The 26,030-nt window shown below is 53.2% G+C and overlaps 1 protein-coding gene across 6 annotated transcripts in view; it reads left to right on the top strand.

The window, feature by feature from the left end:
- Positions 1 to 9,507: 9,507 nt before the first annotated feature.
- Positions 9,508 to 26,030, top strand: part of EVI5L (ecotropic viral integration site 5 like) — a 29,812-nt gene continuing 13,289 nt past the window's right edge. For 2 of the 6 annotated variants that reach the window (XM_086699207.1, XM_086699209.1), the window contains exons 1-6: positions 9,510 to 9,668; positions 22,210 to 22,393; positions 23,567 to 23,756; positions 24,188 to 24,412; positions 24,516 to 24,590; positions 25,201 to 25,326. In XM_086699207.1, the coding sequence (XP_086555333.1) occupies positions 22,257 to 22,393; positions 23,567 to 23,756; positions 24,188 to 24,412; positions 24,516 to 24,590; positions 25,201 to 25,326 (753 nt within the window). In that variant the 5' untranslated portion in view covers positions 9,510 to 9,668; positions 22,210 to 22,256. Of the gene's footprint in view, positions 9,669 to 12,863; positions 12,973 to 13,970; positions 14,026 to 22,209; positions 22,394 to 23,566; positions 23,757 to 24,187; positions 24,413 to 24,515; positions 24,591 to 25,200; positions 25,327 to 26,030 lie in introns of those variants that run through there. The other 4 variants (XM_086699204.1, XM_086699205.1, XM_086699208.1 and 1 more) reach the window with 4 other exon arrangements.

Below are 26,030 nucleotides of genomic sequence, written 5' to 3' on the forward strand. Positions count from 1 at the left end.
ATGTGGGGAGACCGCATGGAGGTTCCCGAAACTACAGAGAGAGTAGTACAATGAGACCCCAACCATTTGAGCAGTCCCAGCCAGGAACCAGACATGTGAATAAAGATGACCCCCAAATAATTTCAGCCCCAAACCACTCAGGAACGCCAGCCCTTTGAGTCTTCCCAGCTTAAGCCCTAGATGCCATGGAGCCAAATAAACCATCCCCCGCCCCCTACCCCCCACGGAATTCTGTCCACAGAATCCACAAACATATTTAAAAGAAAAATGGCTACTGTTTTCTACTGAGTTCGGGGGTGGTTTGTTACACAGCCATAAAATATTGGAATAGATGGCCTCATTCATAGCTGGAGGTTGACTGGCTGGTGATTGAGGCCATAGAAGTGATGGAGTCATATATCTTTCACGACCCAGGCTAGCTTGGGCTAAATCAGAGTAGGCAGCCTTCATCTATCCCCAATAGAAACAGCAAAAAACAAGTATAAATTGTCATCACCAAGTTTTCAGAACTCTGGAAAACAGTCAAAGATTTAGAGCAACCAAGTAAATCCTGAACTAATAATAATAATAAAAAGGGCAACCCCAAAATGGTAAAAGGCTTTGTGGCATTTTTATTTGCCCTTGTCCCACCCTCTCCCTGGTATGGCATTGTCTTAAAAAGGGAAGCCCATGTTCCCAGTGTGAGACCCTTGTCCCTGGTTCTGGAGGGAACAGAGGAGGCTTTATTCAAAAATTATAATGAGTGCCTGTTCTAACCTGTCTGGAAACTACCTGAAAGACTGACACAAAGTACACATCTCTGTTTTACTTACTTGGCATTCAAGTAAACTTGGCTTAACAACCTGTAGACATCTGAGGCAAAGATTATGGTCAAACCATACACTACATTGCCTGGGGCTCAGGATCAAAAGCTGGGGAGAGTGTTTTTGGAAAACTGGGATATTCAGAAACACCTGTGTATCAACTGGGATGTAGAAAGTCTGGTGCATGCCCAAGGCAAAATACATGCTCAGAAAAGACCTGAGAAGACCCCAAGGTTTACTTCAGGCTGATTCTAGGCTCAGTGCAAGCCTGGCTAAGTGTTGAAGGAGTGCTCTGGCACAGAAGCCATTTGTGAAGACAGAAAGGTGGGGTTTTTGTTTTATTTGCTTGCTTTTTTAGCTCCTGGCGTTTAAAACAAATCTCTGCAAAAACACCAGCTGAACCACAAACTAAGCAACAGAGACTTCAGTGACCATGCACATGAAGGAATATGGTATTTGCAAGAATTGTCAGAGAAAGTCACTTACTTAAAAAATGCATTACTGGAGCTCTCACCAATCAAAACACAAAAACAATAACATCCAACCTCAAATTCTGGAGCCAAGGGAGAATCTGATACCCAAAGTTATCACATTATAAACATACAAATGTCCAGTTTTCGACAACAAAAAAAAAAAATCAAAGGCATACAAAGAAACATAAAAGTATGGCCCATTCAAAGGAAAAAAACAAATTGACAGAAACCATCCCTGAAGAAGTCCAAATACTGGACTTACTAGAAAAAGATTTCTAAACAACCGTCTTAACTGGTCTCAACAAGCGAAAAGAAAATATGGACAAAGATTTAAAAGAAATGGGGAAAACAATGTATGAATAGAATGAGCATGTCAATAAAGAGATAGGAATTATAAAAAAGGAACCAAACAAAAATCATAGAATTGAAAAGTTCAAGACTGAAAATTAAAGATCACTAGTAGTGTTCAACAGTATATTTAAGCAGGCAGAAGACAGAATCAGAAAAGTTGAAGATAGCACAATTGAGATTATCAAACCTGAGGAGCAGAAAGAAAAAAGAATGAAGAAAAATAAACAGAGCCTAAGAGACCTTTGGGATACAATCAAATGGACCAATACACACATTATGGGATTCCCAGGAGGAGAAGAGAGAGAGAGGTAGAAATGCCATTTGAAAACAAAAACAAAAAGAAAGCAACAACAAAAAACAAACAAACAAAAATACACAATGATTGAAACTCCCCAAATTTGGTAAAAAACATGGATCTACAAATCCATGAACTTCAACGAGCTCTAAATAAGATGAAACTCAAAGAGACTGAGACCCATCGTAATCAAACTGTCAGAAGACAAAGTGAAAATCTTGAGAGCAGCAAGAGAAGTGATTCATCATCTCCAAGGGATCCTCAATACTAAAAGCTGACTTCTCACCAGAAGTCATGGCAATCAGAAGAGACTGTGGTGACATATTTAAAGTGCTGAAAGGAAAAAAAAAAAACTATCCACCAAGAATTCTATATCTGGTGAAACTATCCTTCAAAGATAAAGAAGAAATCAAAATATTCTCAGACAAACAAAAGCTGAGAGAGTTCATGACCACTAGGCTTGCCCTGCAAGAAATGCTAAAGGAAGTCCCTAGGGACTGAATCTACCACTACCTTGATTTAATTTCCAGCCTCCAGAACAAAAGAGATAAATTTCTGTTGTTTATAAGCCACCCATTCTATGGTATTTTGTTATGAAATCCCAAAGGGACTACAACAATTCTCAACGGTGAGAGACCAAAAACTTTCCCCCTAAGATCAAGAAAAGGAGGGGCGCCTGGGTGGCTCCATCGGTTAAGCACCCGACTTCGGCTCAGGGCATGATCTGATCTCACAGTCCATGAGTTCGATCCCCGCATCAGGCTCTGTGCTGACAGCTCAGAGCCTGGAGCCTGCTTCAGATTCTGTGTCTCCCTCTCTCTCTGCCTCTCCCCAGCTCACGCTCTGTCTCTGTCTCTCTCAAAAATAAACATTAAAAAAAAATTGTTTTAAAGAAAAGAGTAAAATACCTGAGAATAAATTTAACCATGGAGGTGGAAAGTTGTACATTGAAAAACTACAAAATATTGCTGAAAGAAGTTAAAGAATACATAACAGGTGGAAAGATACCCTGTGTTCAAGGATAGGCAAACTTAATATTCTTTTTTTTTTTAATGTTTATTTATTTTTGAGAGAGACAGAGACAGAATGTGACTGGGTTAGGGGCAGAGAGAAAGGGAGGCACAGAACCCGAAGCAGGCTCCAGGCTTCAAGCTGTCAGCACAAAGCCCTATGCAGGGCTTGAACACACGAGCTGTGGGATCATGATCTGAGCCAAAGTTGGACGCTCAACTGACTGAGCCCCCCAGGCGCCCCAGCAAACTTAATATTCTTAAGATGTCAATACTACCTGGGCTCAGTTGGCTAAGTGTCCAACTCTTGATTTCAGCTCAGGTCATGATCTCACGGTTGTGAGATCGAGTCCTGTGTCAGGCTCCACACTGAGCGTGGTGGAGCCTGCTTAAGATCTCTCTCTCCATCCGCCTCTCTCCCTTCCGGCTTGTGCATTCTCTCTCTCTCTCTCTCTCTCTCTCTCTCTCTTAAAAAAAAGTCATTCTTTCCCAAAGCTATCAACAGATTAAAAAATACCAAACTTCCGGGGCGCCTGGGTGGCGCAGTCGGTTAAGCGTCTGACTTCAGCCAGGTCACGATCTCGCGGTCTGTGAGTTCGAGCCCCGCGTCAGGCTCTGGGCTGATGGCTCAGAGCCTGGAGCCTGTTTCCGAATCTGTGTCTCCCTCTCTCTCTGCCCCTCCCCCGTTCATGCTCTGTCTCTCTCTGTCCCAAAAATAAATAAACGTTGAAAAAAAAATTTAAAAAAAAATACCAAACTTCCAACAAGTCCTTTTAGCAGACTAGAGATGCCAATTCTCAAATTCATATGAAATTGTAAGGGGCCCCAGAAAGCCAAAACAATCTTTAAAAAAAGAGACACAAAGTTAGAAGACTCACATTTTCAGATTTCAAAACTTAATACAAAGCTACAGTAAGCAAAACACTGTGTCCTGACATAGGGATAGACATATAATCAATGGAATTGAAATAAAAGCCCAGAGACAAACCCATACATCTATGTTTGGTTGAGTTTTTGCAATGGTACCAAGTCCATTCAATGGGGAAAAATAGTGTCCTCAATAACTGGGTGGGACAACTGGATCTCCAAATGCACAAGAATGAAATTGGGCCCCTACTTCACACCAGATATAAAAATTAACTGCAAATTGATCAACAACCGAAATATAAGAACAAAAACCAAACAACTTGTAGAAGAAAATGTAAGGTTAAATCTTTATGATGCTGGATTTGGCAATCGATTCTAAGATATGATCTCAGAAGCACAGACAACAAAAAAGAAACAGATTAATTGGACTTCATCAAAAATTAAGATCCTTGTGCATCAAAGGACATTCTCAAGAAGGTAAAAAGACAACTGACTGAATGGGAGAAAATATTTGTAAATGATATATCTAATAGGGGCTTAATATCCAGAATATATAAAGAGCTTCTGCAGCTCAACAACAACAAAAAGACATACAACTCAGTTTAAAAAATGGGGAAAAGACTTGAACAACATATCTGCCAAGATGCTGTACGAATGACCAATAAGCACATGAAAAGATGCTCTCTCCCTGTTAGTCACTAGGTAAACACAAATTAAAACCACAATGAGATAACATTTCACACCTACTAAAACAGCTATAAATTTTTTTCAATGAAAAAAAAGCAAGTACTGGCCAGGATGTGTGGAAATAGGAACCTTTGTGCATTGCTGGAGGGAATGTAAAATGATGCAGCCACTGTGGAAAACACCCTTTGGTAGTTCCTCAAAGAGCCAAACACAGAATTACCATATGATCCAGCAATTCCACTCCTAGGTAGATAGCAAAAGAATTGAAAGCAGGAACTCAAGGAGATATTGGCATATCCATGTTCGAGGCAACATTATTCACAAAAGCCAAAAAGTATGGGAATGCAAGCTGGTGCAGCCACTCTGGAAAACAGTATGGAGGTTCCTCAAAAAACTAAAAATAGAACTACCCTACACCCAGCAATTGCACTACGAGGCATTTATCTACAGGATACAGGTGTCCTGTTTCGAAGGGACACTTGCACCCCCATGTTTATAGCAGCCCTATCGGCAATAGCCAAAGTATGGAAAGAGCCCAAATGTCCATCGATGGATGAACGGATAAAGAAAATGTGGTATATATACACAATGGAGTATTACTCGGCAATCAAAAAGAATGCAATCTTTCCATTTGCAAATACGGGGATGGAACTGGAGGGGATTATGCGAAGTGAAATTAGTCAGAGAAAGACAAAAATCAGATGACTTCACTCATATGAGGACTTTAAGAGACAAAACAGATGGACATAAGGGAAGGGAAACAAAAATAACATAAAAACAGGGAGGGGGACAAAACAGAAGAGACTCATAAATATGGAGAACAAACCAAGGGTTACAGGAGGGGCTGCGGGAGGGGGGATGGGCTAAATGGGTCAGGGGCACTAAGGAATCCACTCCTGAAATCACTGTTGCACTATATGCTAACTAACTTGGATGTAAATTTTTAAAAATAAAAAAATTAAAAGCCAAAAGATGGAAACAACCCAAGTGTCCATCAACAGGGCAGTGAATAAACAGCACGTCGTGCACACACACAATGGAATATTACTCAGCCATAAAAAAAGGGAATGGCGTTCTGACACATTCTACAACATGGATGAATCTTGAAAACATTATGCTAGGGGCGCCTGGGTGGCGCAGTCGGTTGAGCGTCCGACTTCAGCCAGGTCACGATCTCGCGGTCCGTGGGTTCGAGCCCCGCATGGGGCTCTGGGCTGATGGCTCGGAGCCTGGAGCCTGTTTCCGATTCTGTGTCTCCCTCTCTCTCTGCCCCTCCCCCGTTCATGCTCTGTCTCTCCCTGTCCCAAAAATAAATAAAAAAACGTTGAAAAAAAATTAAAAAAAAAAAAAAAAAGAAAACATTATGCTAAGTGAAAGAAGTCAGGCACAAAAGGACAAATATTGGGTAATTCCACTTATATGGTAACTAGGAGAACCAAATTCATAGAGACAGAAAGTAGAATTGAGGTAACCAGAGGGCTAGGGACGGGGGGGATGGGGAGTTAGTGTTTAATGGGGAGTTAGTGTTTAATGGGGACAGAGTTTCTATTTGGGGTTGATGAAAACATTTTGGAATGATTTGCAATGATTGCACAACATTGTGAATGTACTTGATGCATCGAACTGTAGTCTTAAAAAGGGCAAGTGTTGGGGTGTCTGGGTGGCTCAGTCGGCTGAGCGTCCGACTTCAGCTCAGGTCATGATCTCTGTTTGTGAGTTCAAGCCCCGCGTCAGGCTCTGTGCTGAAAGCTCGGAGCCTGGAGCCTGCTTTGGATTCTCTCTCCTTCTCTCTCCGCCCCTCCCCACTTGTGCTCTCTCTGTCTCTCAAAAATAAATAAATGAAAAAAATTAAAATTACAATTAAAAAAAGGGCATGTCGTTATATATATATATATATATGTATATATGTATATATATATATATGTATATATATATACATATATACATATATATATATATATATATATATATATAAAATCACAATTAACATTTTTCAAAAAAGAAAAAGAAGTCACAACGCCTGTTAAAGTCTAGGCTTAGAATTACCCCAGCCTTATTTCTGATGCATTCTGTTGGTCAGAGCAAGTGACAAAGCTAGGTCAGATTCAAGTGATAAGAAAACACACTTCACCTCTTCATAAGAGGAGCTACAGATACTGTGGCTTTCTCGGCTCTCTTTGAGACAAATAAATTCTAGGCTCCCATGGTCAGTATTCACAACAAATGAATTTTGAGTCCAAAGTTTAACCCAGAAAAAAATTTTTATTGTGCTAAAACTGGTTATCAGAAAAATACTGAGTGAAGAGTCTTTTAATAAACTTGAATGTGCAAAAATCGACTCTGAAGATATGACAGCCACACACCAAAAAAATCACAGTGGTAGAATTGACAGTTGGTAAAAATTGGACAAAATGAGCCTCATTAATGAATCGAATGTTTCCAAAAATCACATGGTAAAAATGTTCCCGATAAAGATGATTTCAATCAAGTAAAAATGAGCATAGAAAAAAAAAATTGGGAACGGTTTAGCTCCACTAAATAGAAAAAGGATCCAGGAATCTAATTGGCTAAATGCAGTTTGTGATTCAAAAGTATTTTCCAACAGCAATGTGTTGGATTTTTTTCCACTGTGCTTATAAAAATGGAATCAAAGTGTCCCCAGAATAAAACCATCCTTTGTGAGAAAATGGCCATGTGAGGACAAGAGGGTCAAATGTCCTGTGCATCCTTCTTGTATTTGACTTTATTCACCAGACACCAGATGCTGCTAATCTCCCAGGAAAGACCCCAGAAATGAACTGGTCATGACTCCTTTCCAGGGATACCCCGGACTCCACCCTGACATGTGCCTCCACAGACCTTTTTGTTTCTCACATCCTGGCTACCTGTCCAGGTTTTTCTGTCCCTCGGAAGGTATGGCTCACACCAAACTGTTCTTTTCTGAGGGGATCACTAGTGGGGAAGATCTCTGGAAACCGGGGCAAATCCCAAGACTTTGGCCCTTATGATGGCTCCTCAGTCCTCCTCCCCCCGCCCCCACCCACTGAGGGACCATGGACAGCCAACATAAGGATTGTCCCTTGCTGGTCAATTGATCCTTATCATGTCCTGGCATTACTCTTACCCTCCTGACTTAACATCCTGTATCACATTTCTAACCATGTTCATGCAGGTCTGTGGCCCCCTCTCAAGCCCACCCAGGAAATCAGGGGACAATGTCGATGAGATTCATTTCAGCTTCATACTCTGCAAGTCCAAAGTCACCTTATAACTTTGTCAAGACTATGAAATGCCCAGCACATAAGCTGACTTTAAACGAAGGGAGGTAAAGATCTGTTCTTAAAAAAAATAAAAAAATAAAAAATTGGGAAAGGGGATATGGGCATGTGGGGAGAAGGAATGCATTATATTTATTTTTACCACCAGAGTTTTTAGAAATATGTTTTGGGGCTTTTCTTACAGTTCCAGAATTTTAATAGACGTAATGTAGATAGTGAGAGAGAGAGAGAGAGAGAGAGAGAGAGAGAGAGAGACAAAGACGGTGTGGACAGAATCAGAGTGTTAGGCAGGGGCAGAGAGAATACACAGTGGCAGGGAGAATGCAGGCAGAAGCAAAATGTAGATAGAACAGAGCGTAGACAGAGGCAAAGAGAGATGACCAGGGGCATGGAGCGAACAGATGTCAGTCATTGCTCCCAAAACCAGATAGAAGCCCCTGGTATTTGGAAGGTTGAAACCTCAGATCTTAGAAAGTCCTGATAACGGCCCACTCTCCATCCCAAGCCCCCCCATACCCATTTCTGTCTCCCCATTTTCAGCCCCCATTCGGAACCTACAATGTCACCCTCTCTTCGGTGACAGGGTCTTTCCCTACCCCACCCCCTCCAGGGTCCATCCCTTGGGGTGGGAACGTGTCCTTTTTGCTAAGTCTTGCCTGCCATCAGTGACTGTCCCTACATGCTCCTCTTCAGCCTGAGTGACACTCCCCCACCGTTTTTCGTCCTTGTTGAGAGTCTGGGGGCTACCATTCATTCATCCCTTCATTCATCAAGCATTTATACTTAGTTTCCAGGAGCCGGGCCCCTTGCCTACGCCCTGCATCATCCACTCACGCCCACACCCCACGTGGGGCGTGGGAGGGCCGTATAAGCAGTGGTAACAGCCTGATCAGAGTTTTGATGGGTGAACATAAAGCACTGTGAGCCCCAGAGAAGATAACTTAACCCGGCCTTGACCAGGTTCGGGAACCGGCTTGAGCCTTGGATGTGACCCCACCCCCAACAGTCCCGCCCCCCAGCCTAAAGCTGGTGTCAAAGGTGCGGTCCCATCACCGCCCCCTCAGCCTGCCAACGCCCCTTCTCAGACCCAACCCATTAGCCTCTCCCTTACTGGCCCCGCCCCATTGTTGGTCCAGGTCACGCCCCTCTCAGCCCCTCCCCTATTTCATTCAATCCAGGCCTCAAGCCCCACCGCCCGGGAGACCAACCTCAAACCAACCTCACGATCCCATTGGCCAGAGAATGTTAGTGCACCGCCTTCCATCGGTCTTATTGGGTCCCGAGGTGTCAATCTTCTTTATAGAGTCCCAACAGTTGCCATGGCCGAGATTTGAGGGGCAGATAATAATGGACGTCTCAAGACGTCTCGTTATTGGGCAGAAAGCCCGGCTCTGGGCGGGGCTTAGAGCCAAACGCTTGGCTGCCTCTGTCTGGGGTTCTTCAAGGCTGCAGCCTTTCCTCGGAGACACACCCCTCCCTCCTTGTTATTGGTGCCGCCAGGTGTTGCTCAACAGGATTCCACATGTCGATAGGAAAAACTGCCCGTCCTTCACAGCTTTCCTAATTTCAATTTGCTTCTCTCCTTAGAGGCGGCAACCTTCTGGCCGTAGCCAGGGCCCTCCTCACGGAATGGCCACGGATTGGTCCGGCATCCCGTCACTCCTGGACCGTGGGCGGAGCCAGGGTGCCTGGGGGCGGCGAATTGGCTGACTGGGCCTCGGGGGCGGGGCAGCCGCTCCTGTCAGCGGGTGAAATGGCAGCGGCAGAACCGGCGGCGGCCGCGGTCCCGGGGGGCGGCTGAGGGGGCCGGGCCGGGGCTGCGGGGCGAGCGGCGCGGCGGGGATCCAGCGGCGCGGCCCGGGACGGTGAGGCTCGGCACGGCGATGGCGGCGCGCTCGGCGCAGGTAGGCAGGCGGCGCGGGCCGGGCCTCCCGGGCGCCTTCTCAGGCCGCCGGCTCCGCGCTGCGGCCCGCGGGGGGCCCGGCAAGACCGGGGCTCGGGCCGTCTCGCCGCGGAACCCGCGCCGGGGGCCCTCGGCACTCCCGGCACGGACCCCGGCCGTCGGCCTTGGGCCCCGGCCCCCGCCCACCCTCGTTCCCGGTGCCTCCGGACCCCTCGGGGCCCCTCCCCGGGCCCTTACGGGCGCCCCCTCCCCCATCCCACCCCCTCCCCAAGAGCCTGCCCCCCTCGGCCGCGAACTCCCGCCCACCCTTTCCACAGACGCGCAGGACTCCTCCCGGACCCTTCAGGGCTCCCCCAGCCCCCACCCCGCAGACCCGCCCCCCACAGGCGCCCCCCCCCCCACTCCCTGCAGGCCCAGGACCCCCGCCCTCCCTCTGTCCGGATCCCTCAGGACCCCTCCCATCTGCATACCCCTTGCCACCCCTCCCTCGCCTCACTTGGCATCCTATCTCAGGGCCCAGGCCTGCCCCCAGCCCCAAGGGTGTTAGCCTCAGAGCCCTGCCCCTCCCTTCCGACCCCACAGGACCCCTCCCCTAGCCTCTGTGAATCAGGATTCGTACCCACAGGCCTGACCTCGGCCTGCTGGCCCATCTCCCACCCCCAGCAACCCCATGCCCAAGGGCACCCGGAAAAATCACTCCTCAGGCTCCTCCCAGCGCGCTCCAGCAGCTGCACACACACCCCTGAGCCTGCTTCCTGAGCATCCACCCTCCCCTCGTGCTCAGGACCTCCCAACAGATAGATATTCTGAACCCTCCTCCCCCCCAGAGACACATCTTTCTGAGAGCCCCACACGCGCCCGTGTGCGTGCACACACGCACATCTGGGAGCCAACAGTTCTCTCGCGCAGAGAGATGACCAGGAACCCTCCACTACAGGGCCGGACAGACATCCTGCCCCCCAACACACAGGCATCCAGGAGCCCCCTGGTACGCGGGCGTGCGCGCTCTCTCTCTCTCTCTCTCTCTCACACACACACACACACACACACACACACACACACACACAGAGCTAGACGCTCGGATCCCCTACGCACACAGAAAAACTTAGGACCTCCAACACAGACGCAGACAATTGGTACCTCCCCCCACACACTCGCACACGCAGGACTCCTTAGCACTTTCACACGCCTCCGTAGACGCCACCTGCCCGGGTCCTCCCGTAGTGCCCAAAGCTCCCAGCGCAGGCAGACTTGGAGACATGAGCTGTTTGCCCTGCCCCAGGCAGCCAGCCTGCCCGGCGTCCCCGTTGGGGCCCTGAAGGGTGGCAGGGTGACCCAGAATCTCCCAGCACCCCTGTGGACACCTGCCCCGGGCCTCTCTCCCCGTACCCGTCTCTCCCTGCTTTGCCCTTCTTCAGAGGGAAGGACACTCACTCTCCCTCCTACACTGAAGTCTCCCAAAGGGAAGCCCCCCCCTCCCCACGGCCTGCCCCCTGATTTATGCCACCCCCTGGTGGGGAGGGGGAGTTCAGGCTGCTCCTGAAGTCTGACCAGACCGGCAGGACCAGCTTCCGGACCCCATCATGCACGCGCCAGGGGCAGCCCCTCATAGCCCTCGTGAGTTCCTTCACCCACCACCCGCGTGTCATGCCGAAATGAAACGGCTCCCTTCTCCCCTGGCATTTGGGACCCGGTGGGGCCAGGCTGGGGCCTGCCAGAAGCACACAGCTCTTTGTTAAGGAATATTTTCAGAAGGGAAGAATGTGCTGAAGAGGCTCGGGTGGAACACAAGTGAGTAGTCAGCTTGGTTTGTCCCAGGGCCAGGCTTTGGTCAAGCTAGAGGCCCCAGCATCCACGCGTCTTCCCGGGTCGTGTTGGTTCCCTCCGCCCGTCCTGCCACCCTACAGCTGTCACCCTCAGGTCCAACCTGTGGGCGCCCCTGGGCTTTTGTGGTCACCCCTGTGGGCGGTTTGGCAGGAGCCGCAGGTGGCTTGGCCCTGGCACAGAGATGAGGAAAGGAGATCACAGAGCGGGCACGATGGTGTGGCCAGGACTGCAGGGGTGAGGAGGAGTCTGGGTCCCGCCCGCGCCGAATCCAGATCAGTCCAGCCCCCGCACTGCCTGTCTGGACTCCTTTGAGCGACATTAGCCTGGAAAGCCCCAGAGAAACAAGCCCAGGCTTCTTTGTGGATATTCACCAGTGGACTCTGGACGGCCCTGAGAAGGAGCCCATATTGGCTCGGGGCGTCAACTTCTCCATCTGGAAAATGGGGGGGAAAGATCCTTAGATCCTCGCTTTGTACTGCAGGGGAGCCAATGAGGTTAGGATGTAGTCCTGAGTGTCCCCCTGGGCGCCATGTGGAAGGGGCCGGTGGGGTCCAGCAGGGCAGTCATCCATCCATGGGCGCTGGCAGGATCACCAGCCGCCCTTGTCCCCTGGTTGTAATTCGTTGACACCTCTCTGGATGATGGCCATCTCTCTGTGGCCCAGCTGCATCTCAGGAAGCCGGCTCAGGTGGGGGTTGAGAGATGGTCTGTTGTGGGATTTGTGGCCACACAGAAGCCTCCCGTGGGGACGGAGGATAGGAGGGGGACTGCTTGCTGGCAATGTCTCTGGCCCGCGTACACCTCTGATGCATAGACCCAGGTAGGGAGAGGTTTGCTCTGCCCACTTGCTGAAGGGAGGGGTGGTGAAGACTCCTGAAGGTCACGAGGTACACAGGAAACAGTCTCCACCTCCCCAGGGTGGGACCTTGTGCAGATCCAGTGGGGTCAGAAGGCTCCTCAGAAGAGGCTGGGTACGAACTCCTCGGGGAAACACGAGAAAGCCGCCAGGGAGGGCTTGTGAACAGCATCAGTGCACTTTTACCCTCGCTTGGGATACAGGCCTGTGTCTTTGTGTCCATGTGCTTCGGCAGGTGCAGGGGGGCAAGGAGGAACGTGATCTCAATTTCCTCTTGCAAAATAGAGGCGCTGATTGTTCTAGGTGAAGCCCTACCAAGCATTAGGCACCGAGTCAGCTGCTGGGGTATGAAAGAACGTCACATGTGGTCCCTGCCCTGCAGCTAAAGACCCTCCTGGCATCGGGAGGCAAGAGCTGAAACCAGCGGTGTGCCCTGCGATCAGGCCCGTGCCACATGCTAGGCCCTGTGCCAAGCACCATTTACATATTATCTCATTTAATCTTCCGAACAACCTGGAGGAACCTAGATTCCAGTGTGTGCCCTTCCCACCACGTCCTGCTGCTTGCCGTGTGGAAGCATGAGATGGAATTATGCACAGCGTGCGGCGGGAGCACAGAAAGGGTCCAACGCATCCCTGGGGCGTCAGGGAGGGTGGAGCAAGGATGACGTAGAGGCCCAGAGAAGAGCTCACCGGGCAGGCATGGCAGGGAAGGGCGTGCCAGGCAGGCAGAGTGCTTGGACAGAGGCCCACCAAGCAGGAGCCAGCGTGGTGCATTCAGGAAATCGTGCCTTGTTTGGTGGGCCTCATCCTGCAGGCCCTGTGTCCCAGATGCTATCCATGGGGCGCACCCTGTGTGCTGCTCCCTGGGAAAAGGGACCCATAGCTGGAAGAACTTGGACAGGCAGCAAGCCCCACCTTGCCCAGGGGAGTCTGTAGCAAACGGGCTCCGGTAGCCAAACAGGGTCAGTGAAAGGAGCGAGCACGAACTCACCAGAGCCAGGGAAGCAATGTATCCCTTCCGGGGAGATTTCGAAGGCCCCATCCGCACAGCACAGCTCGCCTGCACTTTTCCTGCATGGCTCAGCGTGCTGTGATGTGTTGTGAGATGGTTTCATTGAGGTCTGCCTCCCACAGGAGACCACTAGTCCCACGAGGGCAGGGTGCCTCTCTGTTCATGGCTGAGTCTCAGGCGACTGGATGCTCGGTAAATACTTGCATCGTTTCAGGATCTGACAGTCTTCTCTACTCAACCCACTTACGAAAGAGCACCTAAATCTCTTCCCCAGAAAGAAGTCGACCTGTTGGCCTTGGAGAGCCCCCAAAGGCAGGGCGCGCCCACCTCGCCCCTGCCCCCTGGCCCAGAGAGCCTGTGCAGCTGACACGGGCACCAGAAAAGCTATCATCTTGGCTTTGAAGAGCCAAGTGCCTTGCAAGATGCCACTTGTCTTATTCATGGGTCCCTGGAAGGCTCATAAGGGCTTTAAATGTTCCCCTTTGTCATCCTCAGGGACCTAGAGGAACGAGGGGTTTGCAGGAATGAAGCTGTTTCGGTGGCAGTAGGAAAGTTGGAGATGATACAGGGTAGTAAACATTTTATTATTTATTTATTTTTTTTTAGGTCAGAAGGGATTCCACAGGTCATACTGGTCCACCTCTCAGATTTTAATCTGAAGGTATTTGCTGCTGCTATTATTACCAATAATGATAATGATAGTTTTACTGCGTTTAACTTTTAAAGAGGGCCACCACACTGGGGGTGGGCCTGCTGAGGAGGGGAGGTTTGTTTATTCATCCCACAAATATTTGATGCCTGATGCTGTGATGGAACTCTGGGGATCCAAGGGTGGGCTAAACAGCCCCTGCCCTCATGGAACTTTGCATCCCGCAGGGAACAAATACTATGGGCCAGCTTCTGTCCTAAGCACTTGACAGGTTTAGCTCAGGTATTCCTCCCAACAAAACCTGGGAGGCAGGTACTGTTTAACAGTTAACCCTGTTTTCAGATGACAAGACTGAGGCAAAGTGTATCTCAAAGATAGAAAGGGATGTAGGAGGGATTTGAACGCAGGCTACTGGCTCTGAAGTTCTCCCAGGAGGCCAAGAGATCTGGGAACAGTTATACACACACCCACAGAGGCATGGAAGAAGAGACACGGATATGGAAACACCTAGAGCAGCATGGAGTTGCAGCGAGAACTGGGGAAAAGAGGAGGATAGACAGTAAGCCCTGAATTCCAACTGCTGTTCTTGTTGTCCAAGGTTACAGATCGGTTGCCTGCCCCTCGCCAAGGGAAAGGGCCCGACACCAGGCCATTTCCCCAGGAGCTGGAGCCAGCCAGGACCATGGCGGTCTGCGGGCCCACAGTGACCGTCCTGGCAGGCTGGGCATCTAGGGTCACATGGCATCTCCTGAGGCATCAGATTCAGAAATGATTCTGTGTCCCCCATAACCATTCCAAGAAGAGGATCAGAAGCTGGCGGGGGGAGGGGAAGTGGGGAGCCAAACTGGAAGGAAACTCGGGGTCTTTATTCTTGCCTCTGAAAATGCCAGGCTCTGAGAGAGGGCGCATACACACTCACCCCCTCTCCCCCTTGAAAACCAACGACTGCACTTTCCTCAGTGCCCAGTAAATTGGGCATTCGAGTTTTGTGTGTATTATTCCTAAAGTGAAAGGAAGCAGAAAGAAGGCAGAGGTTATGGAGTCAGAAATCCAAGCACAAGTCCTGCCTCCCCCGCGGCCTCGTCGGGGGCCCTGGCACCTGTCCTACTTGCTACGGCACCTGGCATGTGTTACAACTGTGCTTTACTTTTCTGTCCACGCTGATATGGCATCTTTTTTTCAAATTATCTTTCAAATAGGGTTTATTTTTTCGAACAGTTTCAGCGTTACAGAAGAACTGAGGACAGTGGAGCATCTTGTTGGCTCAGTCAGAGCATGTAACTCTTGATCTCGGGGTCATGAGTTCAAGCCCCACATGGGGCATGGAGCCTACTTTATTATTATTTTTTTAATGTTTAATTATTTTTGAGAGAGAGAGAGAGAGCACGCTCCAGCAGGGGAGGGGCAGGGAGAGAGGGGGACAGAGGATCCAAAACGGGCTCTGCACTGACAGCGGGTGAGCCCCATGTGGGGCTCAGACTCACGAACCATAAGATCATGAGTCAGACCCTCAACTGACTGAACCACCCAGGCTCCCCAAAGCCTACTTTATTTATTTATTTAAAAAAAAATTTTTTTTTAATTTTTTTTTAACGTTTATTTATTTTTGAGACAGAGAGAGACAGAACATGAACAGGGGAGGGGCAGAGAGAGAGGGAGACACAGAATTGGAAGCAGGCTCCAGGCTCTGAGCCAACAGCCCAGAGTCCCACGCGGGGCTCGAACTCATGGACCGTGAGATCGTTACCTGAGCTGAAGTCGGACGCTTAACCAACTGAGCCACCCAGGCGCCCCTAAAAATTTTTTTAATGTTTATTTTTTCGAGAGAGAGACAGAGACAGAATGCGAGTGGGTTAGGGGTAGAGAGAGAGGGAGACACAGAATCCAAAGCAGGCTCCAGGCTCCAAGCTGTCAGCACAGAGCCCGACGCGGGGCTCAAACTCACGAGCTGCGAGATCATGACCTGAGCCAAACTGGGACGCTCAACCGACTGAGCCACCCAGGCGCCCCTCCCCAAAGCCTACTTTAAAAAAAAAAATTGAGACGATTGTACAGAGAGTTCCTGTAGACCCCACACCCAGTTTCCCCTATTAGTAACGTCTTCAGTTAGTCTGGCACATTTGTTATGATTAACAGACTGATGTTGATACATTAACTACAGTCCACGCTTTATTCAGGTTCCCTAATTTCCTTGTCCTCTTCCAGGATCCCATCCTGGATCCCACGTGACATTTTGTTGTCAAATCTCCTTAGGTTCCTCATGGCTGGGACAGTTTCTTAGGCTTATCCCTACTGCTGATGACCTTGACGGTTTTGAGGACTGGTCAGGAATTTTCTAAAATGTCCCCTCGTCTGGCTTTGTCACATGTTTTTCTCGTAGTTAAACTGGGGTGATGTGTTCTGGGAGGAAAGACACAGAGGTGACCATGCCCTTGTCATCTCATCACGGGCCCAAGCTCTCAGTATGACTTATCACTGTCCGTGTTGACCTTGATCACTTGGCTGAACAGCACAGAGATTTTTGTCTTCATTTGGCGAATGTTTACCGACCACCTGCTAAATTCCAGATGTGTTAGGATCTTGGAGTAGAAAATTAAAGAAGTTAGGCCCAGGGCTCCTGGGTGACTCAGTCAATTGGGAGTCCAACTTCGGCTCAGGTCATGATCTCACGGTACGTGAGCCCGAGCCCCATGTCGGGCTCTCTGCTGACAGCTCAGAGCCTGGAGCCTGCTTCAGATTCTGTGTCTCCCTCTCTCTCTGACCCTCCCCTGTTCATGCTCTGTCTGTCTCTGTCTCAAAAATAAAAATAAACATTAAAAAAAATTAAAAAGGGGCGCCTGGGTGGCTCAGTCGATTAAGCGTCCGACTTCAGCTCAGGTCACGATCTCGCGGTCCGCGAGTTCGAGCCCCGCGTCGGGCTCTGGGCTGATGGCTCAGAGCCTGGAGCCTGCTTCCGATTCTGTGTCTCCCTCTCTCTCTGCCCCCCTCCCCCCGTTCATGCTGTGTCTCTCTCTGTCTCAAAAATAAATAAATGTTAAAAAAAATTTTTGTTTTTTTTAAATTAAAAAAAAAAAAAAAGAAGTTAGGCCCTTGCCCTCAGCACGTTCATGACCCAGTAGGGCAGGCAGGCACGTATAGAAGTAATTGCCATAGAATGTGCCTTGGGCTGGGTTGTAGGAGATATTTGCAGAGAGGAGAGAAGTGAGCCAGCGTGCTGGAGGTGGAGGTTGACAGGAACAATTTCACAGGAAAAAAAATATTCAAAATGTTGGAGAATGCCTTTCCAGCAAGAGGGAACAGCATGTGCAAAGACACAGGCAGGAAGAAGCAGGTGGTCACAGAGGGCTGAGCCTGGTGGGGCTTGGATAACAGAGAAGGGGAGGCCGGCAGGGCTGTGCACACCGGGCAAAAACATTTGGTCTCCATCTCCAAGTAGGGAGTGGCTGAAGGGTCTGGGCAAGTGCAGAGGGCTAGCGCCAGGCTTGGCCTGAGCAGGTGGGTGGAGGGCAGCGCCACAGACCCAGCGAGGCCCCTCTGCATCAGGAGGAGCAGCTGGCTTTAGGGAAGGTCTTCCTAAAATGCAAGGCCAGCCAGGCTCCTGCCTTGGTCCACAGGACCCAGTGGGGGTCTGGCCTCTACAGAACTCTCCAGTCTCCTCTAGAGTAGCATGCCTCCCTCCTGCTTCTGCCCTGTGGTCCCTCTGCCATCCCATCCCACCCCATCCCATCCCTATCATCATTTTCTCTGAGCGATCATTCACATAACATAAAAGTCACCCTTTCAAAGCGAATGGTTCAATGGGTTTCAGTATATTCACAACACTGTGCAACTGTCCTCACTAATTCCAGAACAGTTCCTTGCTCCAAAAAGAAATCCCCCACTCCCCCGTTCACCCTAAGCCCTGGCCCCCGGCCACCACTACAGATATGCCTCCTCTGGACATTTCATATAAATGGAACATGTCACTTGTGGTCATTTGTGTCTGACTTCTTGTACTGAGCATGTCTTCCGGGTCCATCCACATTGTAGCAGGTGTCAGAGCCTCCTTCCTTTTTTATGGCTGAGTAATATTCCATTGTATGGATGGACCACATTTTGTTTGTCTGTTCATCCATCAACAGACATTGGGTTGTTTCACTTTTTGTTGCGAATAACACTGCTGTGAAGAGTCATGTGCAAGTTCGCGTGTGGCCGTGCACTTTCCATTCTTTTGGGTAGATATCTAGGAGCAGAATTGCTGGGTCATAGGGTAACTCCGTGTTTAACTTTTGAGGGAACTGCCAGATTCTTTTCTGGGCTATCTGTTCTTCCAAGCGTGCCTCTCAATCTGTAATAGAAAGTTTGGATGGTCGTTTCTTATTCTCTATGCTCTGTATGCTCTGGGAGGGCCACGACTGCGTCGGTGTTTGCCCAGTATGGTGCCCAGCACCTCGCAGGCATTCAGCAAATATGGGTGGGTGGGCAGGTGGGTTCAATTTCTCAACTCCTATGTTGTAGGCTCAGTGCAGGGCACCACACTGGCAGGGACCCAGACAGTGGCAATTTTTACCCTGGTGGGTAATATTCAGGAGCCAGTTGGCAATCTTGGCTGGTGCTCAGGAGAAAGGGAAAGCTGGGGAAAGGAGAGTGTCCCAATTGGTGGCATTTATTTGATCATTTAAGCCTCGACAGTGAGACCACCAGGGGCATGAAGGGACAGGGGCCGAGGCAAGGCCCGTGGAGGAAGAGGTGCCGTGTAGGACACTGAGAAGCCCAGGAAGAGAGGTGGGAGAGAAGCCAGGAGCCTGGCCTGTCTGAAGCTGGGTGGAAAAGGACTTCAAGAAGGAGGGCGCATGGCTGGCAGTGTCTAAACAGCCGGAGAGGGGGAGAGAAGTAGAAAACACCCAGCATCTGGGCCCTTCTGCCCCCGCGCCCCCTGCCCCTAGCACACTGGCAGTCTCTTCCCACCCCTCTAGGTTAGCTTAGCCATGGGCTCAGCCTCATAAGCCATGCGCCACCCTGTGGACGTGTGGAGGGTGGGAGTGCCAGCAGGCAAAGGGGTAGGCGGCCCACTGCCTGCTCTGCAGGGTCCAGGACCCCATTCAAGTGGCTGAGGTGGGGCAGAGGCAAAGGGGTTTGAAGTGAAGGACGCTGAGAGGCTGGCACGTCAGACCCACTGGACCCGCATGTGCATCTCAGGCCGGTGGCCCCTCAGCCCTCGAAGGGACTGCCCCATCTGTGGGTCTCTGTACCCGTCAGGCAGGGGAGGCGGTGCCCCATCCGCCTATTTCCCCCCGTTTCCCTGTGCCCAGAACAGTGCCTGGCCCTCAGACGGCCCTCAGTGAGCATCAGGGAAGGACAGTGAGCCGGGAAGAGTTGGGCCTCTCTGGAGGGGAGGCAGGGCCACCCGCAGGGCTAGGAGGGTGGCGGGCCGGTGTCTGTCCCAACCTACTCAGTCCCAAGAGTGGCAAGATCTGGTCCGTGCAGGAAGTGCGTGCATGTGTGTGTGTGTGCACACGTGAGAATGTGTGGGTGTGAGATGGACTGTAGATGCGTGTGAGTGGGCCCTGTGTCCGAGTGTGTACGCATGGGTGTGGGTGCAAGATCGTGTGTGTCGCCGTGAGTGCAGGGGGTGTGAGGTAGTGTGTGAGTGTATGTAACTATGTGTGGGTGTGTGCGGGTCAATTACATGAGTGTGTGTTAGTGTGTATGGTGTGTATGTGTGTGTGTGTGTGTGTGCGCATCAGGAGGATAGCTTCCAGCGCCAGGCAGTGTTTAGAGAATCTGGCGACGAGTCAAGAGAAAGTTCCTGAGGGATCAGAAGGTTCTGCCTCTCGGACTGCAAATTTCAGCCGTGTGTATTGAATCAATTTTACTTCCTGTATGAAGTCCACATTAATATGTGATAAATATCTGGACAAGCCCTGCTAGTGGCTGGTTGTGTTTTGAAATCAGAAGGCCAGAGTTGAAGCAGTCCCTCGGGTCCTTTGGGGGTGGCATCGTGGACACCAGGGCACTCCAGGCCTCCTGAGATGGCGGGCCCAGACCACCACCCTGGCCACGTGTGGTCTCTTGCTCCAGGGCTCCCACTGCTCCCCCACCCCAGCGGTGCTTAGGAGGCTCCCGTGCTCGCCTCCCCCACCTCTCTCCCACCTCCCAAGCCTGCCTTCCCAGCTCCTCCCCGCCCAGAGAGATCCTTCCAGGTCAGGGCTTCCTGTGCACAGCCCGCCTCTGCCCTGGCTGGTCACAGACTTTGACTCAGTGGTAGGCCCGGAGCGGGCCCCACCTCTCTCCGGAGAGGTTAACTCCTGGCTAGACGGTGCAGAGTGGCCCGTTCTCTGGGGCAGTTGTCGCTGGCCAGCGAGGCCGTGGGAGGAAGAGCTCTTCCAGTTCTGCTGGGGTTCGCCACCCAGAGTTTGTACCGCCCACCCAAGCCAGAGCCCTCGGCACCCAACAGAATCGGAGAGCCTTGGGGAGCCAGAGGCAGAACCAGGGGCCCTGAGGAGCCACAGAGACCTGGGAAGGGAGGGTTCTGGGCCCCCTACAAGGTGAAAAAAGAATGATGCCCCCTTGCTCCCACCCCGTGACAGGGCAGCACAGGGCAAGGAGGCTGGAATCAAGTGTATGGCCAGGGTCAAGCCCAGCCACCCAGTGGGCCCTCAGGTGTCGGCTGGGGTCTGAGTTTAGGCTGCAAGTAGGCGCCCAGTGACCTGATGGCAGGTGTGAAATGGTCTACTCTTGTCCTGTCATTGTCCTTCTGCTGCCTAGGGGACCAGATGCCCCCTCTCTGGGGCCTAGCCAAGGGCCCCTCCGGGCGGAGCTGTCAGAGCCAGGTCACGTGGGGTCCAAGGGCAATAGTGGATTCCTGTCACAGACTATGGCAGGAGAGTAGGGGGGCGTGAAGGAGCCGTCCAAAGCGACAGGGAGGGGAGGAGCACTTTCTTCCCGCCTCCATGGCCCTGGAGATCCCCATCCTCTCAGACCGTTGATGCTTGGGCTTACCAGAAACATGACTGAGTGGAAAGAACACCGCCCCTGGCCCCTGCCTTCGCTCCCCTAGCCATCCCCCACCCCTAAAACCTCCCACCAGGGTGATGGCAGCTCCTGCCAGCAGTCCCCACACCAGGCATAGCAGAACCCTGGAGGCCAGCTAGACGTTGGCCCTGGCCCTGGAACGAATGATCAAGGCCACCATCTAGAGAGCAGTCATTAAGTGTCAGGCGCCGTTCTCCCACGTTCCATGCGGTGGCACACTCAGGTTCACCGCCACCTTCTGGAGCAGGTCCTGTATGATCCTCAGTCTTTGGAGACTCAGAGAGACCAGGGGACTGGCCCAAGGCCACCCAGCTGGTTGAGGGGGAACCACGGTTCAGACACAGATTCGTCTGAGTCCAGAGCCCTCGCTTTCGGCATGGTGCTGAGCTGCCTCTCCTGAAGCCGGCAGAAAGCAAGAGGCTAGTGTTCTGGAAGCTGCCAGGAGGGCGGGGCCAGATCCTCCCCAAGAAAAATCAGACAAATGGGCCTGGCAGCCGCCCGGCCAAGATCGGGGTACTGACGAGAGCCTGTGGCTCTCGCTCTGCATCCACCAGGCCACACATTCCCAGCACTTTGACGCGTCCATCCCCGGCTTCCCAGCCCAAGGGGAGTCGACTCTTCCGGCCATTGGCAACACCAGCCAATCAATGGTAGAGAATAATTGTTTCTGGCTGTGCCAGCCGCCCACTTTGGTTGATGAGACGGGGAAGGTCGGATGCTGAGGCAGGGCTCCCAGGACAGGATCTAGCCAGAGACAGGAACCAAGGCCGTCAGGAAGGGCCACTGGAGCAGGGGCTTCTGTGCCCCCAAGGCCTGAGTGACAGGGAGCCTTTGCCCCTGGTCCTGCTGAGGACTCAGGGATGTCAAGTTGAGACCTGGCCTTTATGCCCGGGGACAGCAGGGCAGCTCGGGCCCTGGCTGCAGTCCTTCTGTCTCCGTCCATGCACCTGGACCCAGGCAGGGATCATGGTAGCTGGTGTCTTGCATAGAAGGAGCCAGCATGGCCGTCCTCTGGGCTGGAGTATGTGGGGATGGGGGGTGCACCTAGCGGACAGACCAGAGATGGGCAGCCCGAGGTGAGGAAATGTCCACAGGCGAGCAGCAGGCTCAGTCGGCCCAGAGCCAGCCAGACAGGGTAGGCGCCCCCACCCAGTGCTGACCATACATGTCTCCGGCCCCCAGACAGAGCTGTGACCTGGCCCTGCTCGCAGCAGACGAGCCTGCCCACCATGGCGAGCCCCACTCTGAGCCCCGACTCCTCATCCCAGGAGGCCCTGTCGGCCCCCACCTGCTCCCCCACCTCTGACTCCGAGAACCTCAGCCCCGATGAGCTGGAGCTGTTGGCCAAGCTTGAAGAGCAGAACCGGTGAGTTGGGGCCTGGGGGGCGGGGAGTGGCCTCAGGGGTGCAGCCTGGGCTCCACGCAGAAGTTCCCGGGGGCCCCCCCTCACACTAAGAGCTGGGCCCGGCCCTCGGCAAAGTAACAGCGCCCACCGGAGGCTTGACAAGGGACGTCTTCTGCCGTCCTCCAACCCCGGATGATCGGTTTCCCCATTCCGATGAGACCAAGGTTTCAAGAGGGCCAGTGAACCTGGCCTTCGCTGGCTGAGCCTCTGTTGGAGGGAAGAACAAATCCTCTGACTCTGGAGCCAGGCCTTCCCACCTTTCTCCTCTGGCCCTTCCCCTGGTTTCAAAATGTAGGCGGTATTATTATTCGGATACAATGAGGTCAATGGACAGAGAGTTTGTGAGTCACTGCCTCTAAGAGGAGGGGGCCCGGCACACCATGTGGGGCTAACCAGGAAAGCACCAGAGTCGGTCAGGGGGCAGAGGGAATGAGGCAGGACGTGAGCAAGAGCCTTCGTTGTGGTTCCTGTAGGAAGGAACAGCGAGGCCGACTGGCTAGCTCGAGTAATCTCAGCGGGCTCGGGGGTGCAGGGCCAAGCCTAGTTGCCTGGCACCTGGCCCTGGGGTGATCAGAGCAGGGGAAGGGGTTGGTTTGGGGGTTCTAGATTGGTTGGTCTGCATAGGAAAACTGCGCTTGGCAGGCAAGTCCTTACCCATCTCTAGGAATCTGCTAGGCTGCCAGAGGGTGGTCCCCCCCCCCGGGGTCAGCGAGGCCCCAGATGGCAGAGCAGCAGAAACACACGGCCACACAGCTGCTTGCCAGCTGGCTGAGTGGTTCGCCCTCCCTGCACCTGGTGCGTAGAGCGTAGATCTTAACCAACCCTGCCCTGCGGTGCTGGTACGCGACTGAGTCCGCCAATGCACGGGCTTCTCAGCCCCGTGCTGGACACAAACGGGACACAAAGATGTTAGCCTCTCTGGGGGCCCGGGAATGAGGACCACGGCTCAGAGAGGGTAGAGCACCGGCTAAGGCCCCCCAGCGAGAACAACTTAGACCCAGTCTGGGACTCCTGAGAGGAGGGGCCGGGCTCCCCCGGGGGTGCCCTGTCCCCAGAGAGTCACTAGAGCCCAGGGGCGGGGGCAGGAGTTGGCCGCAGCCGGGGCCCCGCCCCCACCAGCCCCTCTCTGCCCAGGCTCCTGGAAGCCGACTCCAAGTCGATGCGCTCCATGAACGGCTCCCGGCGGAACAGCGGCTCCTCGCTGGTGTCCAGCTCCTCGGCCTCCTCCAACCTGAGCCACCTGGAGGAGGACACGTGGATCCTGTGGGGCCGGATCGCCAACGAGTGGGAGGAGTGGAGGCGCAGGAAAGAGAAGCTGCTCAAGGTGGCGGGGCCTGTGGGGCTGGGGGGGGCCGGCCGGGTCACTGGGCCACCGGAGGGCAGCACTAGGGTCCCAGGGCCGTCTGAGGCCCCGCGGGCAGAGAGCGGAAGTGGAGATGAGCCTTGCCAGGACACGGGAGGGCCAGGGCCGCGGTGCAGGGTGGGGCCGGCCAAGCTAGTGGCTGTCACGCCGGTGTCTCAGGTACCCGTTTGTTTCCCGCCCGCTCTGTTCCGTGACGGACTGGGGACCGCGCATTAAGCAGCATGGCTTCTGTCCGCAGCACGGGGGCTCAGCCAGCTCTGGGCCGCAACCGAGCCACAGGCCAGCCCCGTCTCAGGGCTGGACCGGGTGGCCGTGGGGAGGCCGCCCTGGGACAGGGTCCAGCCCGGCCTCCCGCCCCCCCCCGCCCCCCCCCCCCCCCCCCCCGTTGGCAGGAGCTGATCCGCAAGGGCATCCCCCACCACTTCCGGGCCATCGTGTGGCAACTCCTGTGCAGCGCCACGGACATGCCCGTCAAGAACCAGTACTCGGAGCTGCTCAAGATGTCCTCGCCCTGTGAGAAGCTGATCCGCAGGGACATCGCCCGCACCTACCCAGAGCACGAGTTCTTCAAGGGCCAGGACAGCCTGGGCCAGGAGGTCCTCTTCAACGTCATGAAGGTGAGGCCCAGGGCCAGCGGGTCTCCACCGCCCAGACCCCGGCCTGTGAGGGCCCGCCGGCCCGGAGGGCCCCTGCGGTAATGAGCGTGTGTCCCCTTTGCAGGCGTACTCCCTGGTGGACAGAGAGGTGGGCTACTGCCAGGGCAGCGCCTTCATCGTGGGTCTGCTCCTCATGCAGGTAGGCCAGGCACCAGCCACAAGCCCAGGAGGTGGGCCAAAGCAGAGCGTGCCCCCATCCAGGGTCCTCCTGGGGTCAGACCTCCCTCCCCACCCACCTACGACCCCCGCCAGGCCCCAGGCCAAGCCCCCCGTGGGTGGACTCGGAGGGGCTGGCTGCCTGTCCTGGTCCACCGTCCCCTCCGGGAGCTGCCTGGTCACCGCCCAGGGCTGGCACTCAGGCGGAGGGCTTAGGTCAGCCAGTGCGGTGTTAGCTGGGCCAAGGGTTTCCTCCAGAGAACCCGGCAGACCTAGGAGGGGAGAATGGAGACAGCTGGGGCTAAACCAGAGGGTGTCTCACCTTGGGCGCTGGAGGTGGCCAGCCCTGGGCTTCAAGTCCCAGCTCCCTGTTTCCTGCCAGGAGGCCTGTGGTCTCAGCCTCAGGAGTTTTCCCATTAATGAAACCGGGATGATGATATTTACCAGGGGTTTGTTATGAGGGTCCAGGCAGCCTACGCAGTCCGCGTTCTGTTAAGTCTAAACGTAACAGAGGCAGGCGAAGCACCACGCCCCAGGGCCATAAGAAGAGCCGCGAGCGCCCCCTCCCACCCTGCCTGTCCCCACCCACCCAGATGCCCGAGGAGGAGGCCTTCTGTGTCTTCGTGCGGCTGATGCAGGAGTACCGCCTGAGGGAGCTCTTCAAGCCCAGCATGGCCGAGCTGGGCCTCTGCATCTATCAGTTCGAGTCCATGCTACAGGTAAGCGGAAGCCCGGTGGTCTGCACCCGCTCACCCCACGCCAGTGGGTGCTAACCTAGACCTGCCCCGTTCCAGTCTCTTTAGCTGAAAGTTCCAGGGCTGGGAAATCGCACACAGAGGTTCCAGCTCAGAAGGGGGTCCTGTGCTGCGACAGGGCCAGGGCAGGGGGCAGGGGGTGGATGGGTACTGCCCCAAAGGGTGCTTCAAGCAACGGGGCAAGGGCCAACCATTGATAGTGGGCACCCCTGAGAACATGGGACTCCCAGAGCCACCAGGGCAAGAGGGGTCAGGTTGGCTCTTGTCAGGTATACCCGCAGCCCCTCCTTGTCTGCTCCCCAGTGTGGCGGAAGGAGGGAAAGTGTTGTCTGCCTGCCTTTGCTGATACTGGAGAGCAGCCGCCTCTGTTTATAAATAGCAGCCCCCGCAGGGCCCGCCCCTGGCTGGCAGACAGAGACTGGGCGTGCGTGTATGCGTGCGTGTACACACACACACACACACACACACACACACACGGCCTGCTTCAGAAGCTGGTCACAGGTGGGGCTGTGTAGCTCTGCATAGCAGATGGCAGGGAGGTGCTGTCGCTTGAGGGGACCGGGTCGTGTTGGCAAGCAGGTGGCCCGGGGCCACGGAGAAGAAGTGACCCCACCCTGGCCTGGGTGGCCAAGGCCTTCCCGGGTGAAGTAGCTGGACAGCACCAGAGA

Source organism: Puma concolor, chromosome A2, assembly GCF_028749965.1.
Source record: "Puma concolor isolate L17-30 chromosome A2, mPumCon1.1.hap2, whole genome shotgun sequence".
In the NCBI taxonomy this organism is placed as follows: domain Eukaryota; kingdom Metazoa; phylum Chordata; class Mammalia; order Carnivora; family Felidae; genus Puma; species Puma concolor.